Here is a 21,457-nt window from a genome sequence, read left to right on the forward strand (position 1 = left end):
GTAAAGCTTCACTTTGTTGCGCTATGTCGAGGTCAATCTTTTTTTCGTAGGACGTCCACGATGTATCTCTTTACCGCGTTCCAGCTGTCCTCGCATTCGAGCATTTTGCTGATTATGTTGTTCGGCGTGATGCCACCAATCTACATACTTCCTTCAGCATCGCTTTCCGTAAGTCCACTGTCAAAACTAAAAAACGTGTGTTCAGCGTCATAGCTCAGCATGGTTTGTCATCCCCGTTCGCGACGCAAGTGATGACGTGTTTCTTCTTAGGGTCCTACGCATCCATTCGTTCTCGGTCATAAGGTCGGCGGGTATCAAAGAATGCAGCGCCAGAAACAGGTAGTTCTGGAGAATCATTATCAGGTATGCAGGTATTCGAATCCTTTCTCGTGGGGCCTTTATAATGTCTATCCGCCGTAAGCTGTTAAAGACGTAAAGACGTTCCGTACGTGCAGGATTGCCAAGGCGGTGATACTCTTCGGGTAATGACATCTGTGTTGAGTGCCCTATGCGCTGCTTACCACCTCCTCTATTGCGCTAAGGGTTAATTTACCGCATCGGAAGCCGTATTGCCTTGCTGACAATTCTCTTACACTCTCAACGGTCTCTGCAGCCTGCGCAGAACGAATGAGTTTCTCAAGCAATTTCTCGGCGCTGTTCAGCATGCAAAGCGGACCCTAGGTTGATAGTTGTACTAGATCGCCTTTAACCTTAATGATCAACGTCAGCTTTTGTATTTTTTTTTTTTTTTTTTTTTAGCCCCAAGTTTAGGAGCTTCAGCTGGGATGCCGTCTAGGCCTATAGCTTTGTTCGTTTTGATGCTTCTTGCCCCGGTTTTGAGCTCTTCCTCAGTAAAGAGTGGGAGCGTTTCAGCACCTTGGAGGTCTCGGTTCCCACACAGCTTATTGTGTTTTGAAAATAGTCTAGCGACTATTTTGCTGATAGCATCACTGTCTACATGTGAGGCTGTGGGGTTGGTATTTAGCTTCCTCGTTAGTCTCCAAGAGTTGCTATTTAGATCCCTTCAAAGTTCCTGCCCTTCCGCCTTCTTGCTAGTTTGCTTGTTTAAGAGCCTTTCGGAACTCCCTGAAATCATCAGCCTCCCGCTCTGCTTCCTTGTTTCGCCTGGTTCTGGTGGATCTTCTCTATTATGTAAGCAGGTTTGTTTGAGTGCTGCGATTTCTGTTGTCCACAGATTTCGTCTTTTTGAGCGTAGCCCCGTACGGGTCGCCGATGCATCGCAGCTTTAGGCAATGTACTGCATCATGGCACTTGCAGAGGAGCCAGCGTCACCACTAATGTACGGCGTGGAATGCTTCAGTGTACATTTTGAACATGATCCATTTGCGAGTGCCCTTTGTTTTTGGTGTTGGGGCAGTGTTAGTTTTCACAATGAAGCGGAAAGTGATATATTCTTCCAGAACTTCCTACCTCTTGATTGCCTCAGCCAAGTCATCAGTCACTAGGGTGACTAAAAGGTATACTGAAAGTAGTGGCGTTTTTTCTGTGTGCCACTGCAAACCCAAATTTGGCAGCCATGTCTGGTATGTACATTCCCCGTATGTTCATAATAGGCGTGCCCCACTCGACAGCTTTAGCGTTAAAGTCTCTGTCTACGATGAAGGGGACATCTATTTCACGAACCTTATCCTCAATAAGGCCCAGCTTCGTTCTAAACTGTTCAATACAGTCGCTGGGGTTAAGATAGCAGCTCAGCATTGCGAAGATAATAGATAATGACTAATAGGAAATAACTGACAGATAATACATAATCGGTAACAGGTAATAGATAACAGATAAAATATATAATAAGTATAAGGCAATAGTTTTCCTATTCAAAAAATGTTAATGCACGTGAAATATCAGATTACGCAGAAATAACTTTACTAAAGCATTTTACACTAAGTTTTTAGTTCCATATAATATTTGATATTTTTGTTTGCTGTACCTAATTAGCTATGATGCGGTACTACAGCCTTTAAGAATATTTATATTTGCTACCGAAAATCCTCATACTGTTTATTCAAAGCAAAAAACTGCCCAATAGTTAGAGAGATTTGAAGAAAATGTACTACTTGTATAAAGAAACTCATTTGTGTTTTCGACTCTGCTAATGTTCTCTTTTTTTTACAATGGGTCATTGCACTCTGTTTCCCTCTCCTCCTCTATCTCTTTCGCTTGCTCCCTTTCTCTCTCTATTTCTTTGAGATAGATGACCTCTGCACCTCCGCGTGTGGTCACGTAGCATTCAATGAATATACATTACGCCGCTAATATATCAATATTGACAGCTAAATGTCCTTTTGCTATTACACCAGCAATAACAACAACAACAATAATGACAACACCGAAAAACAACATCAATAGATAGAATGAAGAAGTATTGATTGTCAGTCGTAAATCAAGTAAATGATGAAAAATTGCACGCATAGCCTAACAGCAGGCGCACAAGCACGGAGATGACAGAAAATTGGGCTTGAATTGAATTGACGATGAACCTGGTGGCTTGATAAGGATAATTTGAAAATAGCATGCGAGGGATGTGAAGATTAGTAAAGTACTCGTTAATATATACAGACAGCCATGTAGAAAATACTATATGATTCATTTTTTGTTCATAGCATCGGCAGGGTTGGTTGTTGTGTGTGCTTTTAATGCATATTTTTGTTGCAGCTTCTGGTCTATCAGAGTATTTTTTAGTAGCGCATTTTCGTATTGAAAAATGAAAGCCAAAGTACCACTGACAGGTAAATAATTATGGCCACTTATTGGTCGTCCACCTACTGTACACTTCATTGGGCATAACCAAGAATAAAAATTTAAAAGGTGAGGAAATATGTGCTAGGTGGGTTAGTATTGTACCGTGGTACATGTGCACATTTTTAATTTCTTCTAATTTCCATCCTCCTTATGTTCATACACACAAACGAAACACAGGTATGCCTTTTATATACAGATTAAACACAGCGAGAAAATGTCCCACCCGATCATGATTGCCTTAACTAAAGTAGTGAAAGTTTCCCTTTTTGGCTATTAAGTTTAAGCCCAGCCGACGTATTTTTATTCACTACAAATCCATCGAGGCGTGCACACGTATAAAAAAAACTATCATACGCTAAAACAAAAAGAAATAAATTGGAGTTCATCATATAAGGGATCATAATTTTTGTTTAGGTTCTTTTCCATCAAAATTTTTCGTTAATAACCGTAGGCAAAATCGATAAATTTTAAGTAAATTTTAATACAAGTATATGCGTATATACTTTCACCTTACAGAATTTCTTCAAGGCTGTCGGCCGTCACTATCCACTGCCACATCGGATTCATCCACACCTATGCGTCTATAAACTCTCATACGTACCATAGGATTATAAAAGTTTTCACCTTAAAAAAAAAACAAAAAGGATTTTTTTTTTCAAAAACAAGTGTTTTGTGAAAATATTTATATGGGTTTAAGCTATCGCCGGTTTTTGCGGTTCTTCGAGCGGTTTATATATATATATATACATATATATATAATGATTAACAATTGTTAACTGTTAACAGCCACAGTTAAGAAAAAAAAAAACAGAAATGCTTTGAATTAAATTAATATCGAAACTAATGAAAAGTTATTACATTTTTATGAATTTTGTGAAAAACTACCAAATCATGATAGTTAAATAATTTTTATTTCTTAATTTTTTTTTGTGTGCATATATACATATATGCTAACATTATTAACCTCCCTTAACATAGTTCTTTGCTTTACATCTTTATTTCCTTTACATCTTTATAAATGTTTTATAAATATAATTTTTTTTTCTTAAATGGAACAGAAACCGAATTAAAAGACCAAAAAAAAAAAAGATTTTGTTTTAATAATAAAAAAGCTGAAGTGAATTATCATAATAAAGGAATAACCTAATACAAATTAAAACACAAAAACCTAGCAACAACCACACAGCGAGGAGGCCTTCTACGCGTCGTTGGACTGCTATATCGACACCAATATGTAAGTGCAATTGCTAATTCTTTATTTTATGTTAATATTCACTCTCTCGCTCATTTAAATTCATGTAGACGTATGTATGGAAGTATAGTATGTAGCAATTTGCAATGACAGTTTTTTTTTGTTTGAGAGAACCTATTTATGCAGAATAATGTCCATCCATACGTACGTATACATACTTTGATCTTTTCGGTTATTCCATTTCGTTCCTTTTGTTTCCTTATGTACATACATTGAATATTATTAAATTTTTTTTTGGGCTAATGACCACATACATATATATATATTATAGAAAATGCTGAGGTAGGGCAGTTTTAGTTAGTTAATGTACACCCACAAAATAATGTTAGTACACCATTGTTTTAAATATACTTATTTTTGATACATCTGATAGTGTCAATAAATATTGTAATGAAAATGATTTACTAGATTTTTCATAATTTTGGTCTGATTTCGGAGGAAGTTTAGATGATCTAATGGGGCTTTATTTACATCTACAAAGCCAAGGTAGGGTGGGTACCGAGCAGCCACACGACATACATATGCGCTGCCAGGCTTAAGGATTCCTAGGCCTTTTAGGACAGTAGGTGGAAGTTACGTATGTTGGCAGTTTTTAATTTTCTCCGAGTTCAATTTATTTAGTTTATCTTGTGAGGCTATAGTTATGATGGTAGCTTGGTTCTGCTGCTGCGTTTCCGAACCCACGTACTGAAGCTCTGGGACACAAGCGAGTGCACACCATCACCATGACACAGACCATCACCACAAGCAAGCCTACCAGAACTCACCTATGGTCACATAACAGTATATACGATATTGGTTGCCTTTGGAAAACAATCATAATGAGGCTTCGAAAAATCATTGATATAACATAAATATACCCTATCGTGGTTGGTCTCCTTGCCGCGGGGATAGGGCTTAAATGAAGGCTAAATTCCTTCTTAGGAATTTAACCTGTCATGAACTAAGAGGGAAGCTCTGTATGAGGATTGGTAGAACACCCTTACACGCTACGGCGTGTGGGATGCTCGTCCAATCATCTATACAGAGAGTACCGTACCAACACATTCCCAAGTCAAGGTGTGCTTGGAATCGTGCCGAGGGCTGAATGGTGCAGGGAATTAAAACGTGTGCATCGCGAACGGAGTTTCCCTCTCGAATACCTGGCCGCCTTCGAGAGTAACTGTGGCCTTACCGCGGTAAGGGGCGCTGCCGCGGAGGACCCCATTACTTCCCCTAAATACTCGTTGGTTGTGGAGCTTGACGTAGTCAGGCGAAGCAACCGTAAGAAATAGATGAAAATGAACACACAACAAAATGAAAAAAACAAAAAATATGTGCCGCGCTGCGACACAATACCATCCTCCGAAGAGGATACCCTGCTGGCCTCTAGCCAAGATACGGCTGAGTCAGCAAAGAGTAAGGGAAGTACCAGCCATAGCACACCCTTACCAATCAAGCAACAACAACAACAAACAATTCTACCACAAGCATCGAAAAAGGCGGCAGACGGCACTCAGAGAGAGAGTCAGGTCGCTAAAAAGCACAAATCCGAGGGTGCTCTCATGAAATCTCGCTACACGAAGGCGAGGTTCATTCTAAGCAAGATTGCCAAAAATGAACTCGCTGGAGCGACTGACGAGCGCGACGCGGCTGACAAACTAAAATACCAGCAGGTGGTTAAGGAGTATGAAGACTTCTTATCCAAAAAACCTAAAGAAGACGACAGGAAAAAAGGCGATGCGTTGAAGAGAAACAGGTCACAGGACGTGATCGATCAGGCACCGAAGAGACCTAAGGTGTCCAGCAGCATCGAAGAAGCAAAACAACGACCGTTCAGTGAGGTGGTTAAGGATAACCTCCTCTATGCACTAATCGATGAAACCACAAACAGTGGCAAAGTGGTCCTGCAGAAGTGGGGGCAAGTGGAGGCCAAACTGTCCAAACTCGTGCTAGACAAGCATGTGGTTGGAGCACAGGGCGGAACTCTCCCCTCCTTCGATTCTGCAGGAGTACTTCGCGGCTGCAGGGTCATCAAGTGCGACGACGACTGGTCAAGGGTTGTCTTAGAAAGGTGTGTTGCTGAGATCAGCAGCACACTGGAAGGCTTAAAACTTAAGCTAATTCCGGCCAAAGACATCCCTTGCCCTCCTCGCGCTCGCATTTGGCTACCAGTGATGGACTTGAGCGGTGCAGAAGTGCTGAAATACCTCAAGTCACACAACCCTGCGGTGCCGATGGACGACTGGGCAATCGTGAAGGCAGAAAAACCGCAAAAGAGCAGCATGTCGTTCGTTCTGCAGATCAACGACGAGTGTCTACCAATACTGAAACAACAAGACAACAAAATGCGGTTTGGTCTAAGAAAGGCCAAACTGAAGATTTTCAAAGCAGACAGCAATGAAAATGAGGAAGATCCAGACGAGGTCGACAACAACATACAGCTAGAAAGGCTAGAAAAGCTGGACCTAGCTGAAGACGACAATAAATCCGTTGCCTAGAGCCATACAGGTGAATCTGCAGCACTCGAAATGTGCTACAGAGAACTTGGATGTCTTCCTCAGGGAAGGGGACATCGACATCGGTTTCATACAGGAGCCCTGGGTCAGAGACAACGAAATTAAGGAGCATCAACATTTTCTACAACAAAACAGACGGTAAGCCACGGTCATGCATAATCACCAAAAAACACCTAAAAGCTTTTCTGTGTTCTGATTTCAGTACTCCTGATTTTACGGTGGTGAAAGTGGAGCTGCAGAAATCGGCGATATACCTGGCATCGGTGTACATGCCACACGAGAAACCGGCGCCGCCAGACGAAGTGGCTCGTTTCCTGACAACACTAAGCAGCACTGACAAACTACTGATGGGCTGCGACGCAAACGCTAGAAATGAGCTCTGGGGCAGTTCAGAGACGAATGAAAGAGGTGAGTCACTTTTTGAATTCCTATTAAACACCAACCTAGACATATGTAATGTAGGGACCACCCCAACCTTCACTTTTCCGAGCTCGGCAAACTTTCCTGGCTGGGAAGAGGTCTTAGACGTTACCCTATGCACAAACAATAACTCCCAAATAGTCACAAATTGGAGGGTATCCGACAAGAGATCCTTCTCGGACCACAGCTGGATTCTCTTCGATATTAATCTCAAGCTTGAGAAACCTCTCCCATATAGAAATCCTAGAAGAACAAACTGGCACACATTCCGTAGAGTGGCCCAGTCTAAACTTCAACACTTAAACAGAACCATAACGTCAAAGGAAGACCTAGATGAGAAAGTAAGAGCTTTCGAAACTTCCTTGACGAAAGGACTTGAAGCTTCATGCCCTGCCACATATGGTAAAACAACTTATCCTACCTGGTGGAATGAAGATCTAAGTCAACTCAGGAAAATGACAAGAGAAATCTTCAACATCTGCTACAAACACAAATATTTCAAACCCTACAAAGACTGCCTTAGGGAGTACAAGAAAGCAATCAAAGAGGCTCGGACAGAGGCTTGGAGAGATTTTTGTAGTTCCATAGAATCAACCAAAGATACGGCCAGACTAGGCAAGCTTTTATCCAAGGAACACTCCTGCCCTTCCTTCTTGAAGAAAGACACCGGAGAGTGGACAAAATCATCGGCCGACACACTAGAACATCTTATAAATACACACTTCCCAGGCAACACAGAATACATTGAGAACAATACTGACAGTGTTCAAACATCCAAAATACCACCCATTATAATCAACCACATCGTATCCCAAGATAGAATATTATGGGCGATAAAAAACTTTGAACCATATAAGGCAGCCGGTCCAGATGGGATATTCCCAGCCATGCTGTGGAACACTCGAGAAACGACGATTCCCTGGCTGGAGGTCTTTTTCAGGAAAAGCCTTATGCTAGGGCACATACCAAAGAGCTGGAGGAGGGTAAAAGTGATATTTATCCCTAAAGCTGGTAGACGCGGTCATGATACAGCGAAGGATTTCAGACCCATCAGCCTATCCTCCTTCATCCTCAAAACTCTCGAGCGACTGTTGGATGTATATCTCAGGGAAAAGATTACAGACTCAACGATTTCACCATCTCAACATGCCTATCTCAAAGGAAAATCCACAGAGACAGCTCTTCACGAGGTTGTAAGTGCGATTGAGAGGAGCATAGAATACAAGCAATACTCACTAGTCGCTTTTCTCGACATAGAGGGGGCCTTCAACAATGTCACCACAAGATCCATAATTGAGGCTCTTAACATGTTAGGCATAGACACAGGTCTCAACGAATGGATAGAGAACATGCTCAAAACTAGAATAATCATCGGTGAGGTAGGCAGCAGCACGATAAAACGCTCTGTCAACAGGGGAACCCCTCAGGGAGGAGTCTTATCCCCTCTACTGTGGTTACTAGTCGCCAACAACATCCTCACCAAATTTAACCAAAAGGGAATTAAAGTGGTGGCGTACGCGGACGACATAGTGCTTATGGTTTCAGGAATGTTTCCAACCACAATCAGTGAGATTATGGAAGGAGCTCTGGTATTACTCAGCAATTGGGCCACGGACTGTGGTTTAAGCGTAAACCCGAGAAAAACTGAACTGATGCTATTCACCAAGAAAACCAAGGTGCCAAACTTTAATCTCCCAAAACTAAACGGCGTCAGCCTCACGCTAACCAAACAGGCCAAATACCTAGGCGTTATCCTGGACCCCAAACTCAGCTGGAAGTCCAACGTAGAGTACAGGGTAAAGAAAGCGAACATAGCACTTTACACATGTAAGAGAATGTTGGGAAAAAAATGGGGTCTCCAACCAAAATTATCCAACTGGTCCTACACAGCCATTGTAAGGCCAATACTAACATATGCGGCACTAGTTTGGTGGCCTGCAACAGAAAGGAAATACAACAAAACTAAGCTGAACAAGATACAAAGAACAGCGTGTATCCTAACTACAGGAGCGCTTAGCACCAGTCCTACTGAAGCGCTCAATGTACTAACACATCTATTGCCATTAGATTTACACATTAAAACAATAGCTACTTGCAGCGCGGTGAGACTCAGAGACATAGGAAGCTGGACAACAAGGCCGTACGGTCACAGCAAGATCCTCCTACAGGGACCCCCGCTGCTCAAAAACGGATCAGACTACACAGTCCCCGACCTAAACTTCAAGAAAGGCTTTACGGTACGCTTCCCACCGAGAGCCGAGTGGAGCAAAGGAGAGGTGATTGGAAGACACGATATCGAAATTTATACCGATGGTTCTAAGATGAACTGTGGTGTGGGAGCTGGCTTCCATTCGGAGCCACTCAACCTATCTCAATCAATTCGTCTTCCTGATTATGCCAGCGTGTTCCAGGCAGAACTTTTAGCGATCAGAGAAGCATGCAAATCCCAGTCAAGCAGCTATCAAGGCCTTAGACTCCAACTACATTTCATCCAAACTGGTCCTACAGTGTAGAGAGAAGCTGAAACTGCTCAGCCATTGGCTTGAAATTACCCTGATATGGGTTCCCGGTCATAGGAACATACGAGGCAATGAGATAGCGGATGAGCTAGCAAGAAAGGGCTCAACACTAGACATAGCAGAGGCGGTGGCAGTTTCCACCCCACTGAACAAACTTAAAGCATCTATTGCTTCACACTATCATGCTTTAGCCGAAAGAAGATGGAAGTAAATACCTACATGTATCACAACAAAAAACACATGGCCGTCATATAAAATCCAAAGGACGAATGACCTGTTAGGATGTTCTCGGCCAAACATTTCACGTATCACTGCAACCCTTACAGGACATTGGAAAGTAGGGGATCACGCAGCTAGACTCAACCTACCCTTTAATCCTATCTGTAGAAGCTGTCAAACGGAAGGGGTGAAGGAAAGTCTGTTCCACTATTTATGTGAATGTCCGGGACTAGCCAGGGCACGACTCCGATCCTTCGGTAAGCCTTTCCTACAGCAAATTAAGGAGATCTCAGTCATCGAGATAAAGGATTTGCTCCTATACTTGGACCTCACTAAGTGGATCTGACCCGGAAACACCAAAAAAAAAAAAAAAAAAAAAAAAAAAAAAAAAAAAAAAATGCAACAACAACTCATCATTTCACGAGATAGTGGTATTAAAACGGTGCTGGTCACTAATTAGGAGCATTTCAGCTAAGAAATGTTGAACCACCTCAACAACAACAACAACAACAACATAAATATATAAGTATTGTAACGTTCTACGAAAATTCAGTAAGACAACATTAACAAAAGTGTCTGTAAACTGAAGGAAATAACTGAGTAGAGAATATTTAGCCCTCAGTTTTCCCCATTAACTCATTATAAATCAGATATTTTTACTCTTTTTGAAAGTGCGTTTTCCTATAGAGGCAGAAAAACTGTTATATACGACTGTAAACAGAAGCTTTTAATAGGTTTTATTTCAATTCAAATGACGGCTGACGTAAAATATGTGGCGATGAAAATGGCAATCACGGACAGTAGTAATTCCATTCTCAAAACGAACGCGACTTACTTTTTACATTCATTGTTTAAATCCAAAAAATATGTTCAAGTGAAAGTTTCTTCTAAGCAGATTGGGAAAGATGCAGCGTGAATGTGGTTAAGCTCATGCCATCTCTACCCATGGTTCCAAAGTGGACAGTTCCGTATCGCATTAATATTCTTTGAAGTGCTACACATCCCCCTGTTCTGGCTATCTAACTCTGCAAACATCTGCTAAGTTGAAATATTGTGGACTCGAAGGATATGTGGAGTACTCAGAAACAACTTCGAAGATGGGCAAAATTCATATATAATATCTTTTCGGATAGGATTCTTGCTGCTAACATCATCCATGGTAAATACCAGAGTAGTAAGCGGTTGCAAGCCGATGTTGCTCTAAACGATAGAATAATGTAACTTCTCACACGTCTGAGCTTCCAATCATAAGAAAATAAGCACAAACGGCAATGAGGGAGCGAATGAATTAGTCAGAACCGGAGCCTTTCTGAGTTTGAAGCGGTGACATGGTGCTCACTACTCGAAATAATGGAGGGCACTACTTTTATAATTCACGAGATCATCTGAACCCTAATTCAACGATGTGTGCAGCTGGTACGATTGCGATACAGAATTGACAAAATTACCGAAAGGCAAAGTAAGAAGAAGGTAAGTAAATTAAGTAAAGTTAGACGATTACGGGGCAAAAGCTCCCTGGCGATCTGGCGTCTAAAACGGGCCCTCGTAAAGAGGGAAAGAAACAGTTATTATCTATAAGTACTGAACTGCTTCCTAAAGTAGACTCGCAAGAATATGTTCAAGTAGATACATCAACAAGTCTAAGAAGTTTGAATCGGAACAACGGGGGATATTTGTTTGATAATGACGTTTCACTGTATTCACGCTATTCGAATCCTCAGCCGATGCTAAAGATTCTCCTGAATGTAATGCATAAATAAATGTATTTGACCTGCTCTATAGTAAAAAATGCTCTACGACTCTAAAGCTTATATCTGGATGAAGATGGCCAGCAAGAAAGTCCTGAATATAAAAGCTTTGATTATTAAATCACAGAGACCTCTCTCTCTCTCTTAGCTTTACAGTCTATGGTGGACCATAGCTGCATCAACAGAGATGACAGAGAATCACAGAGATCGGCTTTGATTAAAACTTTGACACTTCTTTGCGTCGCAGAAAGACCTCATCATATTCATGAACTTATCTGGACATGGATGAGCAAGATGGAAGTCTTTTATCCAAACTGGCGTTCAACTGGCCTCCTTTGTAGGTAGGAAATTCCGATCAAAAACCCCTGGCAGGTAACTTGGAGTACGTTCAGAAATGTGGAAGATATCTTCAATACTTTCGGCAGCATAGCGTTAACCTGAACTGTAGTTGATCTAGGCATAAATGGGACAGCAGATGAGTGTGCGAGGAAATGTTGGAAATTTCAGCAGAAATCGAATCTTAGCAAACAAACTCTTTTAGCTTTCCTGGTATCACAAGTTGCGGAGTGGAATGGAGCAAAAGTTAACAGGAGGTGAATCGATATGGACGAAATTGAAAATCTTATTGGTGGTGCGAATGTAATAGTTTTCATTAAAGTGCAGCGGATTAGATGATTTGGCCACATTATAAAGATATCAAATGAAAGCATTAAAAAAATTTTAACTTTACGTCCAATAGAAGGAAAAAAGTGGCCGACCAAGAGATCGCAAGATGACGTTGAAGCAGTTTTAAATTGATGAACGTTCCTAATTGGAAAAATGAGAGAGAAGGAAGAAACAAGGTTGTTTATGAAGCTATGGTTCAGATTGTAAAGCTAAGAAGAAGAAGAAGAAGGAGAAGAAGAAGAATCAATCTGGCCATCTGCAAAGTATCTCATTTAAGAGTAAGGCATTTACTGACTCCTAATACTATAGGACCACTAGGCTATTGCTCGGCTTTATTGATTTCTTTAGGAAATGGAGAGATGAGGAAGATGTCGTTCCAACGATAGCCGGCTTTATGGTACATGAACGACCCGGATTTACTACAGTGGGCAAAAAGTAAGGTGAATTTGGTTGTAAAAGGAAAAATCTTTATTTATTCTTGTAAATCAATTTCATCCCCTTCAAAATAATCCCCTCTCGATGAAATACATTTATGCCAACAATTTTTCCAATCCCCGAAACATGCCAAATAGTCCATTTCCGGTATAGCCATCAGCACCTTCTTCGATTCAGCTTTTATCTCCTCAATCGACTCGAACTCGAAACGCGTTCCCCGGAGTGGTCTATTGAGTTTTGGGAATAGCCAGAAGTCACACGGAGCTAAATCAGGCGAATACGGTGATTGCGGAACGATATGCGTAGAATTTTTGGCGAAATGGTCACGAAGAACGAGTGCAGTGTAAGACGGTGCATTATCGTGATGCAAAAACCAAGAGTTGTTGACTCATAATTCTGGTCTTTTTAGACGAATTGCTTAACGTAAACGACGCATAATGCATTCCTTATTAACAGTTTTGCCAGGTGGAAGGAATTCATAGTGCACCACACCACGCAAATCGAAAAAAACTGTCATCATGACCTTTATTTTTGAATGACTTTGACGTGCTCTTTTCGGTCTGGCCTCGCCTTTAGCACGATATTCGCTTGATTGGTCGGTTGTTTCAGGGTCGTAAGCATAAATCCAAGTCTCATTTCCCGTAATGATGCATTTGAGCTTGTCCTGATAGTCTAAAGCATTGTTTCACACACATCAACGCGACGACCTTTTTCCAAGAAATTGAGAGTTTTTGGTACCAAACAAGATTTGACTTTTCGCAGGCCCAAATGGTCTTTCGAAATGGTTTTCACAGATCCTTCTTATATTCCGATCATATCAGTAAGGTCTTTAACAGTCCACCGACGATTTTTGAGCACTAACTCCTTCACTTTATTGACGTGTTGGTCATCTGTTGACGTCGATGGTCGTCCTGAGCGCTCCAAGTCATCAACACGTTCTCGACCCTCTTTGAAGTCTTTGTACCACTTATAAACATTTTTCTGCGACATGGTCGAATCACCAAATTCCTTCTGCAACATGCTAAACGTTTCCGCAGCCGAAATTTCATTCCGCAAACAAAATTAGATGGCACTTGTCTGCTCAATCAAATCAGACTTTGTAAAAATCGAAAATTGTACTCTTGGTCGTTTGGTAAACGCAAGCGTAAATATATTACTGATAATGACATTCACATGAAAGTTGGTCCAGATGTTACTAACAGTGCTGCGAACTCATGAAAAAAATAGTTAGAGCGAAATTTTAATCCCGCGAAGTTTGACAAATAAATTCACCTTACGTTTTGCCCACAGACAAGGATTGTCACTGTCACCTGTGCATGTATGCGGAAAGCTTATGCTGCTACAACAACAACAACAACATAATAAGGAGATAAAGAGTATACTCACTACTTCCTTCGTTAATGCCACGAAATTTCAAGAACGAGCTTGAAGTTCTCTAGATAACCACTTGTTCGGAAATCCTGACCTGCAATGTTAAGCTATACAGTACTTTAGCTTAGATGGAAAATAGACTACAAGTTGAATCAGAAGCTTAGTTTACAACTACACGTTCAGAGTAGAACAGAATAAAATAAGGCTTATGCTGCACTCTTAGAAACCTTTGAGGCTCTTCGTTTTCTTCGTTATTAGCACGATGACCATTTAAGCGATTTTCGTCGAGTCCAACAGAGCAAGTCCGTCGTTTCTTCCTCATGCACACCAACTGAAGCCAGGTGCTTCTTCACGTGATCTTTCTTTTTGGGTGTTTGTCTAAACTTCGTCTTCTATTTGTGGTTTGCTTCTTGATGTGGTTCCAAAAATGGAGCGACGTACAGTTTGAAGCCGACTACGAACGGCAGTTGACTTTTTATGAGTAGCTTTTTCTTGGGAGAAAAATACTTAGAGGTCCCCCATTGTTGCTGTTTCATGCGCAGATATTTAAACCTGAGCATTCTCGAAATGTAGTCAAGCACGGAATTACGAATGATAGTCAACCCATTCGGCTACGGCGGAAAAGATACCTTATCAAATACTTTAGAGCTGCAGCTTTTTTATCCATTTGGAGGATATAACCTAGCCGGAAGATCTGCTGGATCTTTATTCGCTGTATTGTTCTTTTTCACCTTAATTCGTACTTTGGTATTTCTTTCAAGAAGGAAATGTAGTGGTGTTTCTGAAGATGAGGCGCAAAATCGACAGGAGTCGTTGGAGCCTATATACCGAGCCTATGCAGATGGCTGTGCAGTCGGCAATGATCAGTGGGAATGCCACTAAGCATTCTCAGTTTGTCCTAGGATAGGTATGTGGGATGGTTAAATCGCTTGTATTCTAGGTAGTAAGCATTCTGAAATTTTCTAGTAGCCGTGGTAGTAATAAAATTCTGAAGTCAAAATAGAAGTCTTGATGAATCAATTATTCCCCGAGTGTCAATGAGAACGCGAACATCAACTTGCAGTCATTTGGATGAAATGCAAAATGTGAAATAAGAGACATATTTGAAAAATGTGTTTGCATGATTTGTTAATCCAGCAAATGTACGTCCTACATCCCCCTATATGATACTTGTACGTACGAGTGCAGTAAAAACACAAGCACAAAAATAGCAACGCCACAAAAAGTGCGCTGCTGTCAAATGTAAGACGCCTTTATTGGAATTTATTGGTTGTCAACGTTCGAAGCCAGGCATACTTGGCGACCTGTCGAGCTGACATTTGGTCGTCATCGTCGACAGTGAGGTAACTGCCGTACATTGTAAATGTCAAATAAAATTCAAGGTGATGCTTGTAGAAGGCGTTCACAAACACATGCAAGCGTGCAGGGCGTGCGGAAGTATTTCAAGGATGTCATGTGTGTTACATATATGTGTGTGTGTGCGCGTACTTTTGTGCATATGTATCATTGCCAAAACTGTCAACCACCCTGCCGCGGCTAATGTGTATCAATATCTCAACCGAAACAACACCCCACCAGCTGGCTGCTAATAAAGCAGCAGCTATAAGCCAAGCCCAAGCTCGCTGCGAAGCATCGTGAATTTTTTCCTTTTTTTTTGAACTCCTCCCCGGCTTCTTTTCTTCTGTTGTACGCCAGTGAGTGCCTGCACACCGGCTGACTATCATTAATATTTATTATTTTGCCACATATTCCCCGTCCCTGTGCATTGCATTGTGTCTACCACCGTGGGCGTTCGCTAATGTGTGCATAAAGATTTTCGAAAAAAATATTACTTGGATCTGCTGCTGTTCTAGATTGGCTTCTTCTTGTGCCTCACTTCGCTTTTGCTTTGATATCCTAATAAACCGAGAATGGCAGACAGGTTTTTGATATTTTAATATTCTGTATGAATATGAATGAATATCTATCGCACACACATGCTCATATATGTATGTATGACCTGTAGGAAAAGTAACTGGTAGTTAACTGATGCGCTTGTAGTGAATTTGTACTCATAATTAGTTCGTGCTCGTTTTTTTGTTTATCTAGCAAGTGCCAACTGTGCCACACTACATAATTTTTCAATAGTTTTAATTTAGTTCCGAAGGGGCAGTTGAGAACTAGTCACGAGGAGCCCAGTTGACAACTAGTTCCGATGATATAAGTTGAGGACTAGTTCGACTTACGTACGATTTTTGTCAGCTTGAAAGCAATGATAAATTTGATAAATTAAAAAAAAAACTATATATATCTAAAGTTTAGAGCAGTGGGATTAGCTCGATCTTCGCTCGAAACTCGTGCATTGCTCAACCGCTCAAATTTTTGTTCGAAAATTTTGAGTTTTCAAGCAATTTGGACAGTTAAACAAAAATTCTCAATTTTATTTGCTAGCATTTTTGAAGTTTTTCCAAGGTGTTTGCACTGTGTAGAATCAATTTGTATAACTCAAGCACTAATACCGACCAAAAAGTCAAAATAATTAAAAATATTGCTGAATTACTCGAAAAAGCTCGATAAACTCGCACTCAAGCTCGAAAAATGTATCAAATCCAATTTAACCATTAGTAACTCTACACATTTTTTTGTGAAAACTTCTCCGAACTCATTGCACTTTTTCATTTTTCGGACCCACTGTATGACGCCGCGTTCGTATTATTCGAGGTAGGCGATTATGTTCATTTATTTTTGGCTTTAACGCTAACAGCTTCCGCAGAAGATCATCGCTACTCATAGCCAGAGTAGCAAAGTAATTCGCTTGTGCTCAAATAGTATATACTAGTTCGGAACCAGTAATTTTGTGCGACTTTTTCAGATTTTCCCTACAGGGTGTGCACACATACTTACACCTACATATGTGTGTTGTTGTTTTATTCTATTAGTATCATTAGTTGTCATTCGATTCGGTATGAAATTTGTTACCATACATAAATATTTTCATATTTTTCTAATATTTTTAGCATTTATCGTCCTCAAATACATACCGACATCCATATGTGAAATGAAGACACTGTGACAAGCCGTATGCCACATGTCATTTCGATGCCAGCAGCAATCATCCATGCGTACACAGCCACATATATATACACATACAGACGTATATGTGACTTATAGGTTAAACGCACCCACTTCACCGAATTTTTTTCACCCAAACTCTCGTGTCTTGCTTTCGGTGCCTTGCCATACTTACGACGCCTTCATTGCATTTGCCTGGTTTGGCGTCGAATGTTTGATAGATTGTGTCAAAATATGAAAAATTGTATCAACTGTCATTTGACAGAGTTGCATGTGATTGGGCGTACTCGTATGTGTTTGATAGATTCACTTTCACTTCCTTGCATGTGCACACATACATACATACGTACATATGAACACATAACATGACATTTGTAACGGCGAAAGCTCTAATGCGCTTAGAATGGCAAGCGTGGAGTAATAAAGAGAAAAAAGTGAACGTGTTTGGAATTTTTAAAAGGTGTCATTAATCGTAGGATGAGCTCATCGATGTCAGTATAATTTATGAACTGGCGATATGTCAAGGCAAATAAGGAGGAGTGGGTGTATGCAGGGAAATTACTGCATTTACTTATCAGTTCGTTCCAAATTGAGAGCAGATATTGATATCAAAATACTCTTATATAGAATGCTGACTGACATATGGCGGTTCCGCCATATGAATAAGGACATCTAACTGTAGCAACTTGAGGAGTCGTTTGCCGAAAGGTTTTCATTACTACTTTTTTCTTTCAAAGAGAACTCCGCAATCAGCTCATAACTTTTGCTGCACATTAAAAAGAAGATATCTCGGACAAAGATTGTCACACCAATATGCATATACTAGAGGCGATTCAAGAGTGTATCCTATTAACCCAGTATTCAAAGGCCTTGGTAATGGTTTGCTTCATATTAGCCATAAGGGGTCTCGGTGGTCTAGAATTTTCAAAAAATCGGTTTGTAAGCTTTGCGTGGATGTTTGTAACTGCAGCTGTCCAGCTCCCATTATCAAATATGAGTGATGCAAGTATGTATATTCAGGCGGCCGCCGTAGCCGAATGGGTTGGTGCGTGATTACCATTCGGAATTCACAGAGAGGTCGTTGGTTCGAATCTCGGTGAAAGCAAAATTAATAAAAACATTTTTCTAATAGCGGTCCCCCTGGGCAGGCAATGGCAAACCTCCGAGTGTAATTCTGCCATGAAAAAGCTCCTCATAAAAATATCTGCCGTTCGGAGTCGGCTTGAAACTGTAGGTCCCTCCATATGTGGAACAACATCAAGACGCACCCCACAAATAGGAGGAGGAGCTCGGCCAAACACCTAACAGAAGTGTACGCGCCAATTATTTATTTTATTTTATTTTATTTTTTTTTTTAAGTATGTATATTCACAATGGACCTGCGAAAGGTCTAAGTGTGTCTTATGACAACCACCCTACCTATCCTTAGTATGTATATATAATATAATACATACGAGCCATTTGCAAAAATTATAAATTTTAAGGTGTGGTGTAAAATTTTGCAAAAATCGATTATTTTTTTTTAATATTTCGAAATTGTATGCTTTTAAGAATATACTATCAAATTTTTGGAAGGATATTCCATGTATTTTCGATTCTACAGACGTTTTAGAGTCCGGTAGAGTCAGATTCCTCAAGCGGCCACTCTCACAACTTTAATATCAATTATCTCAAAGTTTTTTTTTTGGCCTGGTGTCGTCAAAAAAAAAGAAAAACCATGCAACCAAATCGTCTGAAATTTTTATATGTTCTTCACAACACCAATGGCTATCGTCCGTACTAGAAGCATATCATTACTTCAATTGTTTCGTATTTTTTTAATAAAAAACTAAAAGAAACCCGATTTTTGGAGTGTCAAATTCAAAACCACGCCATTTTGTAAAATTTTTTTATTTTAGTACGGGACAAAGCTACAGTCATACTTTTAGTTTTTGTGTTTCGGATAATAGAACAGCCGTTCAGATCCAATTTTTCGCGAGGGTCAAATTCAGCGTAATCTTTCAAATTATTAGTTTAAAAAAAAACAATTTAATTAAACTTAAATTTAATTTAATTTAATTAATTAATTAAATTAATTTTAAAATTTAAAATTTTAATTAATTTAAATGAATTAAAAAAAATTTTTTTTTTTCATTTTTGTATGTAAAAGAAGCTAAATAAAAAGCCTACAAAATTTAAACATCATTTTTAATTTTTTTATTGTAAAAACAAATCCTAAAAATACCCTAAATCTTCGAGCTCTAGACCACCGGGACCCCTTAAGACCTGAATCGTTAATGTATTCCTAGCATAACATCGGTTCTTCACGGCACCCCACAACATAAAGTCTAACGGCGTTCAGTCGCAGCTTCGAGGTGACGAATTGACAGCGCCGAAATGGCCGATAAAGCTTTTACCGAACTTTTTATTCTTCTTAATTGACGCGATAACGGCTTACATGATTTTTACCGAGTTTAACAAAGCGAGCCAGTCGTTTCTTTCTCGTGCTAACCGGCGCTAATTAGAAACACCAACTGAAGCCAAGTCCTTCGCCACCTGATCTTTCCAACATAGAAGAGGCTTTGCTCTTCCTCGGCTACCACCAGCTGGTAGCGTATCGAACACTTTCAGAGCCGGAGTGTTTGTATCTATGCGGACGACATGACCCAGCGAACGAAGCGGCTGGATCTTTATTCGCTGCGTTAAAACTCATGCAGCTCATAGTTCAATCGCCTGCGATTCTTGCTGTCGCCAACGTGTAAAGATCCAAAAAATCGTCGGCGGATCTTTCTCTCAAACACTCCAAGTGACGCTTCATCGGATATTACCATCGTCCACGCTTCTGCGCCATAGGTTAGGACAGGTATGATGAGAGCCTTGTAGAGTTTTAGTTTTGTTCGTCGAGAGAGGACTTTACTATTCAGTTGCTGGAGGATGCTTCCATATTTAGAAGACCACGCAAGGGGGAAAAGTTACTGATCGCCATTCACTTGGGAGTAGCCAGGACGATTTTTCTACATATGGTTCAAGCAGTTCACAACTCCGGAATCAGCCCAAGAATCCTCTGGGTAGCTTTCGGGAGAAGGCGAAGCATCCCAGGATAGTTGGTTGTGAGCTGGGTTTGGGACCCGCCACTTAAAAATCAATGTCCTCCCATACATTTAACATTTGAGAGATAAAGAAAGAGAGAGAGAAAAAACAAATTAAATAATAGGACTATGTTTAAGTTCGTGCGGTTTTTTTTCGAAATTTGAAACTTTATTGACGTAAAATGGTTACAAATTTAATATTCAAAGTATTGTCCATCGCTTACTACTACTTTTTCCCATCTTTCTGGCAATTCACGGATTCCCTTTGTGAAAAATTCGGTCGGTTTTGATGATCGATCCATTTTTTGACTTCATCGTAATTACGGAAGTGCTGGTCAGCCAGGCCATGTTGCATCGATCGGAAGAGATAGTAATCGGATGGCGCAAGGTCTGGACTATACGGCGGGTGGGGTAGGACATCCCATTTGAGCGTTTCTAAGTATGTTTTGACCACTTGTGCAACATGTGGCCGAGCATTGTCATGTTGCAAAATAACTTTGTCGTGTCTATCGGCGTATTGCGGCCGTTTTTCTCGCAGTGCTCGGCTCAAACGCATCAATTGTCGTCGGTAGACATCCCCCGTAATCGTTTCATTCGGTTTCAGTAGCTCATAATACACAACACCCAGCTGGTCCCACCAGATACACAGCATAACCTTCAGGCCATGAATATTCTGCGCCGACGTCGATGTTGAAGCATGGCCAGGGTATCCATACGTTGCCCGACGTTTTGGATTGTCGTAATGGACCCACTTTTCATCGCTAGTCACAATTCGATGCAAAAAACCCTTTCTTTTGTGCCGTTGAAGCAGTTGTTCGCATGCCATAAAACGGCGTTCAACGTCTCTTGGCTTCAATTCATACGGCACCCAATGGCCTACCTTTCGGATCATTCCCATGGCTTTTAAACGTTTGGAAATGGTTGATTGATCAACTCCCAAAGTTTTTGCAACCTCTTCTTGCGTGTGAGCCGAATCTTGATCGAGCAATTCCTCCAATTCGGTATCCATGAACTTTGGCGGCGCACCCTCGCGTTCTTCGTCTTCCAAGCCAAAATCACCACTTTTAAAGCGTGCAAACCACTTCTGGCACGTTCGCTCAGCTAGAGCATGCTCACCATAAACTTCCACCAAGATACGATGACTTTCGGCTGCTTTTTTCTTCATATTAAAATAATGAAGAAGAATTCCCCGCAAAAACACATTATTTGGCACGAAATTCGACATTTTCAAGTGTGGTAAAAATATTGTTGTTTACGCTTCAAATAAAAAACTTATACTGACGTTTGTGCCTTACGACAGTAGCTCTCCAATGAATGTTTGGAAATGTGGATCGATGGAATAATAATTAAGTTACGCCATCTGTTGTAAAACCGCACGAACTTATCGATAGACCTAGAAAGAATGAAAAAAGTTGAGCTAATGGGGAAAAAGACAAAAGGCAGAAAATGG

At 40.6% G+C, this 21,457-nt stretch overlaps 1 protein-coding gene across 1 annotated transcript; it reads left to right on the plus strand.

The window, feature by feature from the left end:
- The first annotated feature begins 5,292 nt into the window (after positions 1-5,292).
- LOC129238361 (uncharacterized) lies at positions 5,293-6,492 on the plus strand. The gene has a single exon (XM_054873387.1). The coding sequence runs from the start codon at positions 5,293-5,295 to the stop codon at positions 6,490-6,492; it is 1,200 nt and encodes a 399-aa protein (XP_054729362.1).
- The last annotated feature ends 14,965 nt before the right edge of the window (positions 6,493-21,457 follow it).

Source organism: Anastrepha obliqua, chromosome 2 (genome assembly GCF_027943255.1).
Source record: "Anastrepha obliqua isolate idAnaObli1 chromosome 2, idAnaObli1_1.0, whole genome shotgun sequence".
Classification (NCBI taxonomy): domain Eukaryota; kingdom Metazoa; phylum Arthropoda; class Insecta; order Diptera; family Tephritidae; genus Anastrepha; species Anastrepha obliqua.

Excerpts from the sequence above, each read along its gene's own strand:
- LOC129238361 (XM_054873387.1), top strand. The coding sequence starts at position 5,293 with ATGAACACACAACAAAATGAAAAAAACAAAAAATATGTGCCGCGCTGC.